The sequence below is a fragment of the Triplophysa rosa genome, linkage group LG21, assembly GCF_024868665.1.
Source record: "Triplophysa rosa linkage group LG21, Trosa_1v2, whole genome shotgun sequence".
Taxonomy (NCBI): domain Eukaryota; kingdom Metazoa; phylum Chordata; class Actinopteri; order Cypriniformes; family Nemacheilidae; genus Triplophysa; species Triplophysa rosa.
This window is the reverse complement of record NC_079910.1, coordinates 17,119,480-17,136,504: the sequence shown is the minus strand read 5'-3', so window position 1 is coordinate 17,136,504 and position 17,025 is coordinate 17,119,480. Positions and strand designations below refer to the sequence as shown.

The following is a 17,025-nucleotide window of genomic DNA, read 5'->3' as shown; positions in this document are numbered from 1 at the left end:
TTGTGTTACCAATGTAATTCATTTGGGTTGAGTTTTCAATCCAATCATGATTTAACATTTAACAGTTTTAGTTATCCTTACGAAATGGAAAATGAGTTGCACAGTTTAGGTATATTATGTATATGTGTGGTGCTGTATCCTTGCCTCATAGACTTTCATTGTAAGTCGACTACTGTACATCTACATGCTTTCTTTTACATTACACCATACCAGAGATGCTGTTAATAAAGCTACATTTATATTTACTTGGAATGTTATCTCAAAAAACAGATCAACAATAACTCATTTTATGTCAGAATGATCATCCAAAACAATATAAAAACCTCTCCATCTGCCTTTTAATTTAATGAAGATATGTGAAAAAAAAGAAATGCACTGGACCCCATTGACTTCTATTGTATGCACACAAAAATTACATTCAAGTGAATGGGGTCCGGTTAACAACGTTCTTCAAAATATCTTCTTTTGTGTTCTGCGGAAGAGAGAAAGTCATTCAGGTTTGAAATGACAAGAGGGTGAGTAAATGATGACAGAATTTCTTATTTTGGGGTGAACTATCACTTTGTCACTCATGTCCGGCTTGAGGACAACCCCGCTCTGCTCTGTGGAGGGGCATACCTGCTTTATTAAATGTAAATAGCCCTTTGTGAAAGGTTGATGTCACTGGAGGAATGTCTGCTCCGCTCCCTCCCTAAGAATTCTGGGTTGCAGGCAAGCTCACATATTTGACCAATTAAACCTGTCTGAACATCACTGTTTGTATAACTGTGATTGTGATATGTCATTTCCTCCTCCGTGTGAGTCGCAGAAAGCCGTGAGCCCAAGTACAACATACTCGTCTGAGGGGTGTGGGCTGGTATTTGAGTCTGGGGGGGGGGTTAAGGTACAATGTGATCTGTTTGATGGGAAAGATATTGTATAAAGTTCATGCAGAGAATGTTTCTTTGTGTATATTTGACTTTCTGCTGTGCATTATTTCGGCATTTATGGAAAAAATTTGACTGGAAAAAACAGGCTGTGAGAAATGACATTGAACTGAAAATGATGTGTTAAATTGTGTGAAAGTACAGTCTGTTGTATATGTCACGCTATCTAAGGAACAGTTCACCCAAGAGATGAATCCCTCATTGACTCCCATAGTATTTATTTTCCCTACTATGGCAGTGAATGGGGATGAGTTCAGTTTGGTAACATATTTTGGGTTCAGCAGAACAAAGAAATGTATGCAGGTTTGGAACAACCTGAGGGTGAGATGATGACAGAATATTCATTTTAAGTGAACTATCCCTTTAAGTTAACACATGCTCTGCAAATGTTCCATATTTTTTTCTCTTTCTTCTTTTGACATTTTTTGCGTTTTTCCACATCAAACTTTGATACAACTGGATGTGTCAGATTTGAAACGAAAATGAACCGTGGTTTAATTATAGTATTATATTAATCTCAATTTTCTGTTTGTTTGTTTTTTGTGGTAAAACCATAGTAACCACAAATGTACTATTTTCTCATTACAACAGCCATAGTTTAACCAAGGTATTTGTAGTAAATCTACCGTACAGTAACACAAATGGTAATAAATCTACCAACAACAAGAAGGTCACTAGATTTGTACAAAAAAATTCTCATTTTATAGTTCTTTATGTGCAACACTTTGTTTCCACTGAAGATGAAATCATAAATGGCTTAGAATGACATGAGTAACATTCGATTCATTTTCATTTTGAGTGAACTCTTCCTATTCCTTTTTTGACCGCAGAACCTTCTGGGTAGATTTATTTGTTTATTTATTCAACCAACATACTGTACACACAGAAGTGAGTAACACAACTTCATCTTTGAGGATGAAACCAGAGCCTCCCTGAAGGCGTCAGATAGAGTCACATCGCATGTCTTTGGGTGGGAGAAACTGTTGAAAGATTTCAGATGAATATCGACTGAGTCAGTGTGCGCCCCTCATTCTAAAGAGGTTAGCGGTTTGTAACACATTCATCGCATTAGCAGCAAAAGACTATTAGCTCGAACCCGGCCTGCCAGTTAGACAGATCAGATGTCATGTGTCTGTGTGGAACATCACAACGGTGCCAAACCTATGAAACAAACTTGAAAGACGAAACCAACCGTAAGATCAATATGTCTATTCAAGTAGAAGTGAATTACCACAATGGCGGAGTTTCGCCGGGAGCCAATGGGAGTTGTTGGCAGAGAGTTGAGGGAGGAGCCTGCGTTGAACTCCTCCGAGCTGAGGTTGTCTGAACCGTCACTCAAACCGCTACTGATGGAGCTGCTCTCATCCCAACTGCAAAGAAAAAACGTGACATGCGTCATTACCATACCGAACCACTGAACACCTCCATCATGCATAGAGACATGTAATAGAAACTACACAGCCAGCTGGTTATCACAAAATAAACCCCAACGTAGTGATCAGGGCCCCGCAATAAAGCAGAGCGTTCTTGTATTACCCTAAAGCCAAAGAGTTTATTTTGTGATAATAATCATCTGTCTCGCTTATTACGTGGCTATTTACAAAAAAAACCAAATACAGACATTTATGCACATGGAAACTATTTTGTTTAGTGATACAATAAAGACAATAGAATAAACAGTAATGAAACTAAATATACAGTACAATATTTTATAAAGAAAGAAATGCCAAGTTGACAACATTCGACTTCGACGCGTAAAGAAAAGCATGTAAAGCGACCTGCAATTTTATGCTTCAAACAGAGATGGCGACAGAGAGGAAAAAGTTACAGATATCAGCTTTAATGGCGCCACCTCCTATGAGCAAACAATCAAAATACTCTATTCTAGGGCTGTCAGGATTATTAAATAATCGTCTCATCGCGATTGTTTGACCTCATCGCGATGGTTTCAGATCATCGCAATTATCGCACATCTCTATAGAAGACACTAGGGCGAGCTGTAGTGCATCTGCATATTGCATATTTTAGTGTATATATTGTAACTAAAGCATGGTAATACTTGTAAAATGTACCACCACAACACAATCACTTTAAAAAAAAACTAAAGCATATACCATAAAAATAACCTGCAGTACAATCTAATATTATTTCAGTGTGAAAACCAGTCGACCAAAATCTCATTAACATAGAAGTAAACTTTTATTGTAGTCTTGCAAGTTAGAAAAAAACAGACTGATAGCATTTTAATGGTGGCTTCAATTCACACCTGATCAATTTACTTCATTCACAAGTATTTGGCGGTTGTATTATTGACAGGTAAAAGCCTAAACCTTAAATATATGATGACCCAATTTTTTCTGATGTATTTCCAAGAAAAAGAACATAGTCTTGTATTCAGAACAATATGGTCGTTTCAAAGCTGAATAAAAAATGTATGAGAATTAAAAGTCAAAGCTCTAAAACAGACAATTAATCATCATAATCGCAATGATTTATTAGACAATTAATCGTCAGCCAAATTTCATAATCGTGACAGCCCTACTCTATTCCTTTAATTTCATCTATTCAGTGCCGTGACTTTTGGGCTAACTTTTATATAAATCACTTTGGATGTTTATCAAACAAAGGACCCTACCGAATCTTATTCAACATTCACAAGGATGTCTATTTGTGTCTAGTCCCGATCTATCAGAACGCTTCAAGATGAAGGTGACTTTGAGATAAGACCACATCTAGTCAAACATTACCTGATAAACCCTAAAAAGTGATAAGACCCATGTTCTGCTGATGCCTTTGAAAAACACTGAACACATGTTGACATAGAGAAGTTTGCAGTTCTTCTATTCACAACCCACATTTGAGAAACTGTGTCATGAAGGAACATAACCGGTTCCTAATAGATAAAAGGCATGTTATGCAACTGATGCCGATTCATTTGAACAAAGGGTTTGTGAAGCTGTGATGGGATGTTCTGGACAGCTGTAGTGACCTATAGAATGAAACAGCTGACTTTGGGATCATGTTCCTCATTTAATGACATTCTTTTGGCAGACTCCCTGTTGATCTTATGACATGTTTTGAGTTTTATGTTTAAGGCGTGCTGCTCCTCATATGAAATTGTTCATGTTAGGGTGCGTTTATATTTGGCATTAACATGAACCGGACAAGCAGATCGGATCTTCAGACAATCAGGACACAGCGCGTTTACACTTGTCAACAAGTGGCTTCCACATCTGGATATCTGATCGGATCTCTATAGTTTCCCACCCATTATTTTAAAAAGCCTGCAATTTAAAAATAGCCCCGGTGCGGGGAGATTTCACACAACACGTATAACGGGGAGGATGAGCATGTTACACATTTGATACACTGGAAAGTATTCGCCGCAGCCATGTTGAAATCGAGGCAGCAGCGGGAAGCAAACCACCAAGCTGGAGTTATTAAAACAATTAATAGACTTGTGTGAAAGTATAAGCAGAGGATGTTTGTCTTTTACACAAGCTTTTGTACTTGACCACTTCAGCCGTACCACCATCACATATTCAAGCTACGGCAGGTTTCACTGGCGCACACACAGACTCTAACGGTGTTTAAACACATCATTTGTTTATTCATGTCACAGACTAGGGCTGAAACGATTCCTCGAGTTACTCGAGTAATTCGAATACAAAGAAGCATTAGGCAATTTTTGTTTAATCCATTTAACTTCAGTACACACGGTGCACTGCGTTAACCTAACAGACCATTACTACTAATGCACAGCCTGCTAAACACTATGGCTGCGTCCGAAATCGCGTACTTCATTACTATAAAGTAGGCGAAAATGAGTCGTGAATAGTATGTCCGAAACCTCAGTATGCAAAAAACAGTAGGCGAGAAATACCCGGATGGTCTACTACTTCCGCCGAGATTCCTGAGTGTGGATCGGATGGACACTTATCTATCCCATGATGCCACGGGAGCTGAGCAACGGTCACATTTCAAAAGTAAATCAAATAAATATAGCGGAAAGGTTTAAGGCGGACGTCCGTTTTTAATGTAAGTGCCAATAAATGAATTTCTCGTGACTAAATTATGTTTTATCAACTCTCACGTGTAGGTTGTTGTTAATACGTTATAGGTCAAAGAGCATACGGGTCACATGACCATAAAACATGGCGGACGCAGTGTGTCTGAAATGTATTCATACTTCTCCCACTCTCACACCATACTAAATAGAACGTACTGTTTTGACGGCCGATAGGTAGGTACTTATTTAAATTCAGTACGTACTGTCACAGTATGCGATTTCGGACGCAGCCTACATGTTACAGGGCTCTCAAGTCTCACGCATTCACCGTGAGACACACGCATTTTAGTCTGTTCACACGCTCACACGTATGTCTCATTCTGATAAATAAGTGATAGCTTATTGAAATAGTGAACTGCTATTTTACTTAGTTTTAGTCTATTTTGAGTCCATAAAACTAGATGCGGACTAGTGGATGCCAAATCCTGTTATTTACACATGTCATCTGGCTGTTCTGCGTGTCTGAGTGAATGAACTGCACAGTTTAACGTGCACGCGTGATGCTCATGAATTTGTCTGCATGAACACATGAACTTCATCTCCATAGTTGCTCTGAGAGTTTATTTCACGGACATTTTATTTTTAGTGAAGAAACAGACATACTAAAAATAAGCGTCTTCCGACAACCTGCCAAAATAAAAGTCCTGTTAACTCGATATTTTATGTGAACAAATATATTACTAATTAATAGTAAAAAAAAAGAAACCAAAACTATTAATCGAAAATTATTCTATCTATTTTTATTAATGTTTCTTATTTATACATTTGTATTATATTGCATTTTGAATGTAATATGGCAATTTATATACCATGGTCTTTTTGAATACTCGATTCTGATTGGCTGGAAGGTGTGCATTAAAACTCTTTAATGCACACGTAGCTCCAGTAAGTTTGATTAAATTTGAAATGTAACTGACAAAATCACTGTAATTTTCACACGTTTGAACTGAAATTTCACTGTAAACATCAATAAAAGATTTAACTTGGCAAATGACCATGGTATAATCAGATAATCCACAGCTAGCCGTGCGTTAAAGGATTTTAATGCACTTCGCAGAGGCAACCACCATCTGCTTCGTGTCTGGTGGTTCTTGGCCTCCACATCGTGCATTAAAACCCTTTAACGCACGGCTAGCTGTGGATTATCCCTTACGTAATGTATTAAATGGGTTATTTTTTCACAGATATTAATGTATGCAATTTCAGCAATAAAAAAAGTTTTTTTTCTAAAAAGGAAACAAATTAGTTGTTCATTTAAAGAGACCTGTCTTATATTTAGTATTGCTCTTTAATGAAGAAAAAGTACTTATTATCCGAATACCCGATTAATCGATGGAAAATCAGTAGAATACCCGATTAGTAAAATAATCGATAGCTGCAGCCCTATCACAGACATGAAAATAAACAAATGATGCGTTTAAAAACACAGCTGGCGCTGTGTGTGCAAGTAAAACCCGTTCATGGCAGTCACAAATAGTGTTGAAGTGGTCAAGTAAAACATCTCGTGTGATTTGACATACATCCTGTGTAGGTTGCAAATAATGATACACTGTAAAAAAGTATCCACGATCATTTCGTGGGAAAATGAACGACGTTCGGAAGCAAGAGTAAACTTTCCTCTGTATTTGTAATCTGCTCCGCAGTCTGACAGACTTCGCACAGACGAGAGAATAATGATAGCGGGCGGGGTTTTCTGTGAAATTGTACCGGTAAATGTAGATAAACTGGCTGGATTGCGTTTACATTACACTGAGATCCGATCACAATGCGTCCTCGACTACCTCTGGATCAGGACACGCGGATCGGATGACATTCCGATGAGAAGCATGTTTACACTTGTCTTTTCAATGTGTATGTGGACAACATCCAGATACAGGTCGCATGTAAATGACAAATGTAAATGCAGCCTTACATGCGACAGTAGGGCGTGAATGGTTGTGCGAGTGTGTCATTGCCCACCCAAGCAGGTAAGACTGTACTAGAGGTGTCACAATAGACCGGTACCGGTGATAACTGTGATATTAAAAACCACGATTTTGATATCGTGTTAATTTGACACATATCATAATATCGCAAAGTATTCAGGACCCGTTCAAAGTCTTAAGAGAATGGTTACAAACGCTCTCTCCGCCACCACTAGTATTTCAAGTGTGATTCATTGACCAAATAACAGACAAAATCAAACAAATTTTTTTTTTTACTGACGGCATTTTTTCTTTCTTTTTAAAAAAGACATTTCAATGAGTATTGTGATAATATCATTATCGTGAAATCTTTTGGCCGCGATATCAGCGCAGTTAAAATCTGATACCGTGATACAATTTCTGCCGTAGCATTAACACTGGCTTTAGTTATAACCTCTGAACACACAACCGACACTTTTCAATTCACCACATGTGCTTAAATTCCTCAAATATCCCAATGACACCTGAAGATAGCATTAAACAGAGGTATATTGAGGGAAGTCTATCATTATGAGATATGTGAGTACCTTCAGCTGTTTTGTAGGACATCCAGCCCTGAGGACTGAAACAGTCCTGGTTTCTTTACGAAGGACAATGACCGGGTTTTGAGTTTGACCGGGCAGTTTCAAACACCTCAATCTTCAAACTCTGTCATTACACTCCAAGTTCTCATCATCCAACCCACCGTGAAAGGGTTTAAACGGAGAACAAGTCGCATGCTTGTCTCTCACAGCTGGGAATATTTGTGAGATGTGATCTGGCAGCTGTTTTTTGCGTTGATGCGTGGCAAGTGTGCCATTTGTGCAACTTAGAATGCTGCCGTTTTTCTTCAAACCTGCTCGTTGCCATAAACGCTACAATAAGGACCGCTCGACAGCTACGAAGAATCACAATGACATATCTGTGATCTGAATTTATCATCTGAAGTGACGCTTTAAAAGCGAAGCTTCCCCGGAAGATTTCTGAGGCATGCAGCAGGCGATGTGGAAAAAGGAGGGCAAGGAGACCTTGAAAACTCAGGTTTACCTGCAGCGTCCCACAGACGCGGCCTCACTTCAAAGGCATGCCAGAGACGTCACATGGTTTCCGATAAACCCGGACTAAATCTGCATGTTCAATGCCGATAATGAGCAGCAACCTCATGTCGGCCCTGCTGATAGTGTCAGTGGGTGAAGTTTAGGGGTTATAACCAGATGGACATTGCGTGCGTTTTTAAAGTTCACCGTTCAGAAGAAAGCCATTGAGGCTAAACAAACCTGTAACACTACGTTCTGTTTCTTCAGATTAGCGTAAAATCTAATGTTTGCATGGCAATTCTTTAAACTTTCTTTAAATAGTAATGTTACTATTTTATTAAACACATAGGAATGTGCAACGTTTCAACAACGTTGTGTGTACGTAAAACTTTCCAAAAGCATAAAAAAAGTGTTTTTTTACTACATTGTTGTCGTGTAAATTAGGGATGTAACGATTCACTGTGAGCCAGTTGAAAATCGATTATAAGTCGGTTGAGATGCTAAATGAGTCGCGATACATGTTTTGAACAGCAGGCGCCACTGTGTTTACTGCAAACTTGGAAAACATCTGTATGCTGATATTTCTTTAAAAAATTGCTACAAAAATCCAAGTTAGGAAAACCACCAGTCTTAGTTTGTTTAAATTAAAGATACTTTATTCATTTTTTATTTGATTACGAACTTGTTTTAAAATTGCAATTTAGTTTACATAAAATATATATTTTTTTGCTGACTAATGCACATGTGCTAACCGCCGTGTTACTCTGACGTAAATACTAGTGCTGTTTTGAATCAACAAAAACCTCAACAAACCACACCCAACGCCCTCTCTTTATACAAAGCATTTGTTTAAGCAAACAAATCAAACTGTCGGCTATATGCACGAAAGACAACAACAATCGTCGTGCAGAGATCGTTTTAAGATGTGAAGGTGAATAAGGAAACAAACGAGAACTGCGCATAGCTAAACAAAATAAAAACGACAGGCAAACTGACAGACACCGCTGAGCTAATAATGCTAGTGCTGTTGAAGCTGTCAATCTCTAACTGAAGCACATGCCTCTATCTGTCCTCCCCTCCCACAAGAGAGCTCTCAAAAAATACAATAACGCCATGTCAAGACCGCACTGTAATTGTGCAGACACTGCCAGCTAGAAAACAACAGAGCGATTTAAAGATAAAGCTCCCCCCCCCACCACTTTTAACCAAACATTAACTTTAATTGCATGGATGCCAGGCAAGCAGATAACAGCAATAGTGTGTTTCTAAAGAAAGCACCCGCTGCCCAAGAGCTATTTGGAGTTTTTAGAGAGAGTGAGTTGTGACTCATGGCATCTCGCCACACATACATCACACGCAAATTAAACTGGACAACCATGAGCAGTGTATCCAGGTGTCATTTGATAAATCCGAGAATGATGATACACAAAATAGACAGACTTTGTTAAACAAACTAATAGAAACTACACATAACCTCTTTATAAAGCAATGGAAACCACCACAGAAATTCTAATGGATTTAATGGTTATTTTAGGAATTGTATTGGATTTAATGGAAACTATAATGGTCTCTGCTGTTAATGTGTTGGGTTTGGCTGGATGTTATCTGGGATGGAGACCAATAAGACTATAATCAATAAATCCTACTGAAATAAGCAATGCAAAATAAAGAAAAAAGAAAGTATCTTTGTAAAAGTTTTAATGGTAAACATCTGATGGTTCACAATGGTATTTGTAATGGAAATCATTACAATTTAAATTGTTTTTTAAGCAGGGCACACCCCTTGATTTTGACCTCTGTGATTGAATGAATATTACTGTATTCAATTTTTATAAAGCTTTTATATCATCTACCAATTTCTAACGTTATGTTTCTATTGTCCCAAAGCACATTATGCTGCCCGTGGCATATATCCTATATCTTCATGTCATGCCATCTATATCAATATTCCCTGCACATTCTTCATTTTTTTTGCTTTGCCCATCCCAAAATTCCCAGCTTTGCAAAAACTGGAATGCCAAATGACAGGTGGCAGATCCTCTTTCATCAATGCCAATTGGACACACAAAATCCACAGAGTGAACGACGCCTCAAACCGATAAACCACACATGTGTCCAAACCAAAATACTACTCCAAATGCTGTTTAATAATCATAATGATTCACACGTAAACCAAAATTGGCGCATGCGTTCAGATTAAACATGCAAATCGACAAAGAGGATGGAGATTTGAACATTTTTGCCGTTGTATGAAATGCCATTGTTGACGCTAGGCTACAGTTGTCCCCTCCGGCGAGAACAAAGCCACAGTTAACGCCAATGTTTGCTGCCAGCCTGCCAAACACAGCTAAGGTGTGCTGCAGACCTGGCTGTCTGTCAAGATTTATTTTTTAAATATCACAGCCTGATGGAAGATATATTTTAGGCTGCAAATAGTGAATATCGGCAGTTACGGGGGGTAAATCAGGAGAATTAACCATGGTTTAACTATATAACAATAGTTGCTTTGGTTTAGCCACAAATTCACTATGGTCTTACTATAATAACCTAGTTTAAGGGGATAGTTCAAACCAAAAAAAGAACAATTCTGTCATGATTTATTCACCCTCATATCATTCAAAACCTGTATTTGACTCGTTGTTCAGTGGAACAGAAAAGAAGATATTTTGAGAAATGTCTCAGTGGTTTTGTGTCCATACAGTGGAAGTCAATGGGGGTCAATACGGGTTTTTCTTTAAGTCAAAGCCGCTTTTTGTCACCTGTGTTATTAATCCAAGCTCATCCTACCTACATCAAACTAATATTGAATTCAATAACATTCAGATTATCATCTGTCTCTACTGTGGCAGGTACACCCTCACACTTTATGTATGTGTCTGTGTGTGTTCAGTGTGGGTGAAGCGATGGCTGCGACTGGCAGCACAGATGGTTCACAATACGGGGTGTAAGACCACCTAACCGGCTAAGCTTTAGAGAACAGATTGCCCTGACAACACCGAACCAAGACAGCTCATCAAAGACACGGCATTACCGGAAGATTTATGCATTATAATTTAATTCTGACCACATCCGTAACATACATAATCAAATCTGACCACATTCAAAAGAGTCTGACAGCAAAATCTATGGATCTGTTGGGACGGACAACCTTTGACATGGACACCTCATCCATTTTCTGTTAAACATATGGAGACAAGTCACAGGGTCTCTGTCTGCCAAAAGCTGTCTGTAAGGCCGAATGTGTTACGCTGAATGCTGTTCTCACTGGGATCAGTCATTTATCTGACTGGCCAGCTTTTCGTGTGAAAACAGAAATGTATTTCCTCCCTGACATATTTTCACTGTCGGTTGTAGTTCTATTGCGCGTGTTAAAATGAAAAACAATGTGATACAATAACAAGCCTGCTTTCGCAAGCCCACAAAAGCAACTAAGCCTGGGATTAATAAGAATTATATATCAACTCATTTCCCAATGATTAGTCTATTCCATATGTTCATATTATGGTTTTGAGAGGTGCTTAAATTCACAAAAAGTTTGTGAAGCTTAACTATTTCGTATCCATGACTCATCTTCCACAAGTCTATATATATTTTCGGCCCATTAAATGCCATTCAGAATGAGAACGTCCCTCTTCCAATACCACCTCATGAATTTGTATGATCTCACTCGAACACTTTAGTATGATATGCTTTTACACTGGTGACAGTTAAACTACTTGCTTTTTCTAATAATCGAACATTTTAATTCCCATCGTACAAATTCGTATAACAGTTAGGAATTTCCGTGAGATCAGGTTGCGAGAACCACTGAGATTCAAAGTTATGGACATGCTGCCATATTTAAAGGAGCAATGTGTGAATTTTAGCACTACATTTTCGAAGAACTACGGTGGCTGACACAGGACAAAGATGTTATCACGTTTTTGATCCCTTGACGAAGGAGATAACGTATTTACGAAGCGCGCTCTGTAAAGCGGTTTGTCCGTTTAGGGCCACTGTAGAAACAACAAGGAGAATTTCATGTAAGGGGATCCGCGGTGTATGTAGATAAAAATAGCTCATTCTAAGGTAATAAAAACATAACGCTTCATTATGTAAGGTCTTTATACACCTCTGAAGAAATAGTTATGTGTATTGTATTGCATTTCTGTCAATAGATCCCCCCCAAAAATACACATTGCACCTTTAAATTTAGCGCATCTTTTTGTTTACATTGATGATGTATCAATCGCGAAATAAGCTCAAAATATCAATTATTTCTATCACTAATGTACTGTTTCACTTCAGAAGACATTTGTGACCATGGACAACAAAACCAGTCTTATGGGTCAATTTTTCGAAATTGAGATTTTTACATAATCTGAAAGCTGAATAAATAAACTTTCTATAGATATATGAGTTGTTAAAACAGGACAATATCTGGCTGAGATACAACCGTTTAAAACTCAGGAATCTGAGAGCGCAAAAAAATCTAAATATTGAGAAAATTGCCTTTGAAGTTGTTAATCAGGGGCACTGTGGCAGACCATCCACTCACAAAAATAAAGTTTTTATATATTTAAAGGAAATTTACAAAATATCTTCATGGAACATGATCTTTACTTAATATCCTAATGATTTTTGGCATAAAAGAAAAATCGATAATTTTGACTCACACAATGTATTTTTGTCTTTTACTAAAAATGTTCCCGTGCTACTTAAGACTGGTTTTGTGATCCAGGGTCACATTTATTAACTCACTGGAGTCTTTTGAATGATTTTATGTGCTTTTTGTATCTTCAGCATTTTGGATATCATGTAAGATGATGGAATTTTTAAATAAATTGAATCAATTGTGTTCAACTGAAGAGAGTCTTACATCTAGGATAGCATTAGGGTGAGTAAATGTTCCTATTTGGGTGAACTGGTCCTTTAACATAAACATTAGTCAGTATATTCGTCCTGGACTTCCTGAAGGCCCCATTAGACAGCAGTGGTCCATTCCTCACGACTTTAAATTCTGTGGACTCGATCACAAAGCATCTGAAGCAAAAACATGTAAACCAGACACTGACGTATTAAGCAACAGTTTGGACAGCTCAGAGGGCCAGAAAAACTCCAACTATTGAGCAAGTCCAGAAAAGTGACTCAAACCAGATTTACGGCCTGTGAGTAATTCATTAATGTTGTCCTGCAATGATTATCTGGTACTCTTCCCATAACACACTTTCTCCTTGACAGGGAAAAAGTATTTAAAAGTGACACTTGGAGACCACCAAGACCTTGTTCTGATGTCAAATTAAATGCTGTTTGGGATGTCAGTGGCCATTTTCCCAAACGCAGATTAATTTTAATGAAACTGCTCAAATGGGATTCTCTATTGGAAATCCCTTGCGGTTTTGGACTAGGCTTAATCTGGGTTTTATAAACTAAGCAATTCGGGTGATCGTCTTTTCGACTGCAAAAAGTACTTAAGAATCAAGGCCATGGCTTTGGATCCTTACACAGCGTTATCCACTTTTGTGGAGTAAGAGTAAATCATTGGTCACCCTTGCTGTTGTCTGTGGGTTTTGCAAAAAAGTATTAAAATAGTAGAAAGGCAGTGAAACAATGTTGTGTTTTGTATTTCCTGTAAAGTGGCAGTTTAAAAGATACAAGCTTTGCGAGGATTTTCTGACCTTATCGGGAGTTTTGTGCTTGCTTTTAAAACAATAATATCACAACAATTATGCTCAATTAATTGTGAGAAGCACGAATCGTTATCGCGATTAAACTACGATTAATCGTGCAGCCCTAATCATACCTTTACATGGCTTATGGATGGGTGGATAGACAGATTCTTCATGGACAACATTAAGTTCTTTAGTGTACTCTGTATCGTGTTTTATTCAACCGCAGTACTGCTCAGAACACTACCTGAAGGAAACCAAGATGCTAAACCAACAAGCCCCGTATAAATACTCAGGAGTTCAGGTTTCTCGTGGCTTCTCTCCAGGCTCGACGGTTGATATAACGGACGCATTCCCGTTTGAACAGGGGATGCTGAGGAGAATGTTTTGGTTTGAATGAGGGGGACTTGTAAAGGGGAGAACAGAGAGGTAGAGTAAATGAAGAGCGCTCCTCCCAGACCGGTGTAACTCGTAGCAGCTGTGGCCACCATTAAACCCAGCGTGGCCTCTTCCTCCTTACAGCTGCTGAAGAGCAACTGCACGCAGCGCGCACTCCACCGCCATAACAATACACAGACACGGATTCAAAGATTAATCTCTCTGAACTGTCCTACAGCTGGAGAGAAAGACGAGTAGACTGGTGAGCAGCACTAGGGGCGAATATGCTGCCGTTATAAGATACTATACGTAAAATAAAACTGTAATAACTGTTTCATTTAACAGAATTGTCATGTTTTTTTTTATGTATTCCAAAAATGTCAAAAATGTACAGAAGACTGCAAATGTATATGCTGGGAGTAAAATAACATGCAAAACAGGTTTTTTTTATTTATGTAAATTTTCATTATATGTAAATGTGTTTCTGGCTCCTCAGCAGACGGAATATTTGTTTTGTTTGTTTTTACATTTATTACAGTGATATCTTTGATCAGATTCTGATTCCTTGCCAAATGTATGCACATACTACTGTATATTATTGTATTAAGCCTACAATAAATTATATTGTCAAAAAAACAATTTAGGTTCTTAAATGGCTGATGTCTCAAGAGCAGGAATATCATTCCACACATTTTACAATACTATTGGCTGTCTATAGTTTTGAAGTGGGAAGTATGAAATTTGTTTGCTGATTAATCTGTCATGTCAATAATTCATCATCATACTGGCTGATATATAATTTGTCACTTAGACACACGAATAATTACTTCCTATATATTTAATGCTTCCTACTAGTTCATATGAACCTAAAACCTTCACACAGTTCCTACATCTACTGATACTGAAAATTTGTTATAATTTTCATACAAACAAAGAGTTTCAAATCAGCCAATTGTGTGTTCCATACAATAATACATTTATGAATCATCACAAAATAATCACAGAATCAAAACGAATCATGAACACAGTTCAGATTTTATGATCCACTGCATGCAAGCCAAACATTTTCATCCAAAACAGGATATCCTGGGCCCAGTTCGCCCCTGATAGACCATTTAAAATGATCATTGCCCAATATGTTATTTGTAACAACAGCAGACAGGACAAAAGCTTTAGGAACTATTTGCTTAAATGGAGTAAAACATCCTTTCCCACCCCTTGTAGCTACAAACAGTTCACACCACAGGAAACTGGACTTGTAGCTCATCCATGACAGCAGTAAAACCTAACAGCTCGAGAAGAAAGTCTGACTTTTAAAAAGGTCTTAAGTGATTCCAATCCGATACACATAGAGCCATTCTGTGACAAACATGTTTAAATGACTTCTCAGTCAAACTGACACATACAGACCAAGCAATACTCCTATTTAGCATAAGTCACCTTTTACTCTCCTAAACGGCTGGTACAGTACTTTAAGTTTAAATAACCCAAAAGTAACTACAGTCATATCAGTAAAATAACAATAATGCTTTTCCTGTATGAATTACACAATCCGCCAGCTGCCCAACCACATATCACTGCCTGGCAGAACCATTGTTTGATTTTAAGGCCCAACAGCTAAAACAAACAGATAAAGAAATTGAACCCGCCAACTTTGGGAAAGACTCGTGATGCAACTGATAAGACGAACGGCTGTGAAACTGGTCTCTGTCAAGAGACGCAAAGACAACTTCACGTGGCTAAATGGCTGAATGAACAGAGCAATAACAGTTTGATCTCAGTTCCTAATGGCTTTACATAAAAGGTCAATTGAAGAGGTCAGTCACCCAGAAAGAGCAAAAACCCAGTTGTGCCTTTTAAGGTCACAATCAATATGGACAGAAGGGGTGGGGGCATACCGTCTGTTAGATTCACGGGGCCTAGGTCCTTTTTAAAATCGGTTTGAAGAACGCAGACGATCATTGTAGTTTATATCTATAATTATGAGTAATGGCTGTATCATGAATGTGTGTGTGGGGGGGGCCAAAATGTCATGTTTTTTTATTTAATTAGGCTAATGTTTTTAATTTCAGTTTTAATGTGACATGAGGTGTCATGAATAAAATGTATAAATCGGTTTACATTTATTCTGTACATGTTATGATATCATTTTAATTATAAAAAATAAATCATAAAAGTGTATAAATTAATTGTATATTTGTATATGCATCATAATATAATAATGTGTATATGTGTAATATAATAATATATGTGTATTTTGATATAAAATCTCTCTCTAACTTATCCTCTTTGTCAAAAATATTTTTCTACATGTTACGCGATGGAGGACACGCCCCCTTAAAATTCAAACTAGCGATTGTTGCACGCGCATATAATGGGCAAAAATGCAGTCTATATACGCAGCTCACTAGCTTTACAGACGTACAAGTCACTATACAGTTAATGTAAATGTAGAGCATTGGCTCACAGCAACCCACTCGCTTCCTCTTATGTAGGTCATTGAGGACTATAGAATAATATAGCCTACTGTCCAACAGACACGTCCTCTTCTGCGAGTCCTCTTCACTCCGGCCAATCCACAAAACTACAGTCATCAAACAATAGGGATGCTTGCTCGTGAAAGCGAGATATCCGCCTGTTAGCCCCTCCGCAATGCACCCCCGGTACGCACCTCCATTCATTCACATGCAACGCCTCCGCCTGCGACACTCCACGAGCCAGCGGCGCAACAATCGCACACTTTAAAACAACTTGCGAGACAAAGACATTTATTATGCGCGAGATTAAATGAATGAGGATGATATGACCCGAGAGAGCCATCGGCACTCAATGAATGAAATCACTACATTATCATGACATTAATGTTGATTTGTGGCCGGATTGACAATGTTGCACGTATAAGAAACGACACCCGCTGACAACTACGTGCTTATACTTGTATCTTACAATCGATCAGTGAGGTGTCCTCTATAGTGTTTTAAGTACACGAGCGCGCGCGCACCTTGCGGCCAAAGTCCCATCGCA

General features: G+C 38.2%; 1 protein-coding gene across 3 annotated transcripts in view; it reads right to left on the bottom strand.

The window, feature by feature from the left end:
* The window catches only part of nav1a (neuron navigator 1a), a 121,453-nt gene that overhangs the window by 23,262 nt on the left and 81,166 nt on the right, over positions 1-17,025 (bottom strand). For all 3 annotated transcript variants that reach the window (XM_057363211.1, XM_057363212.1, XM_057363213.1), the window contains one exon: positions 2,158-2,296. In XM_057363211.1, the coding sequence (XP_057219194.1) occupies positions 2,158-2,296 (139 nt within the window). The remainder of the gene's footprint in view (positions 1-2,157; positions 2,297-17,025) is intronic.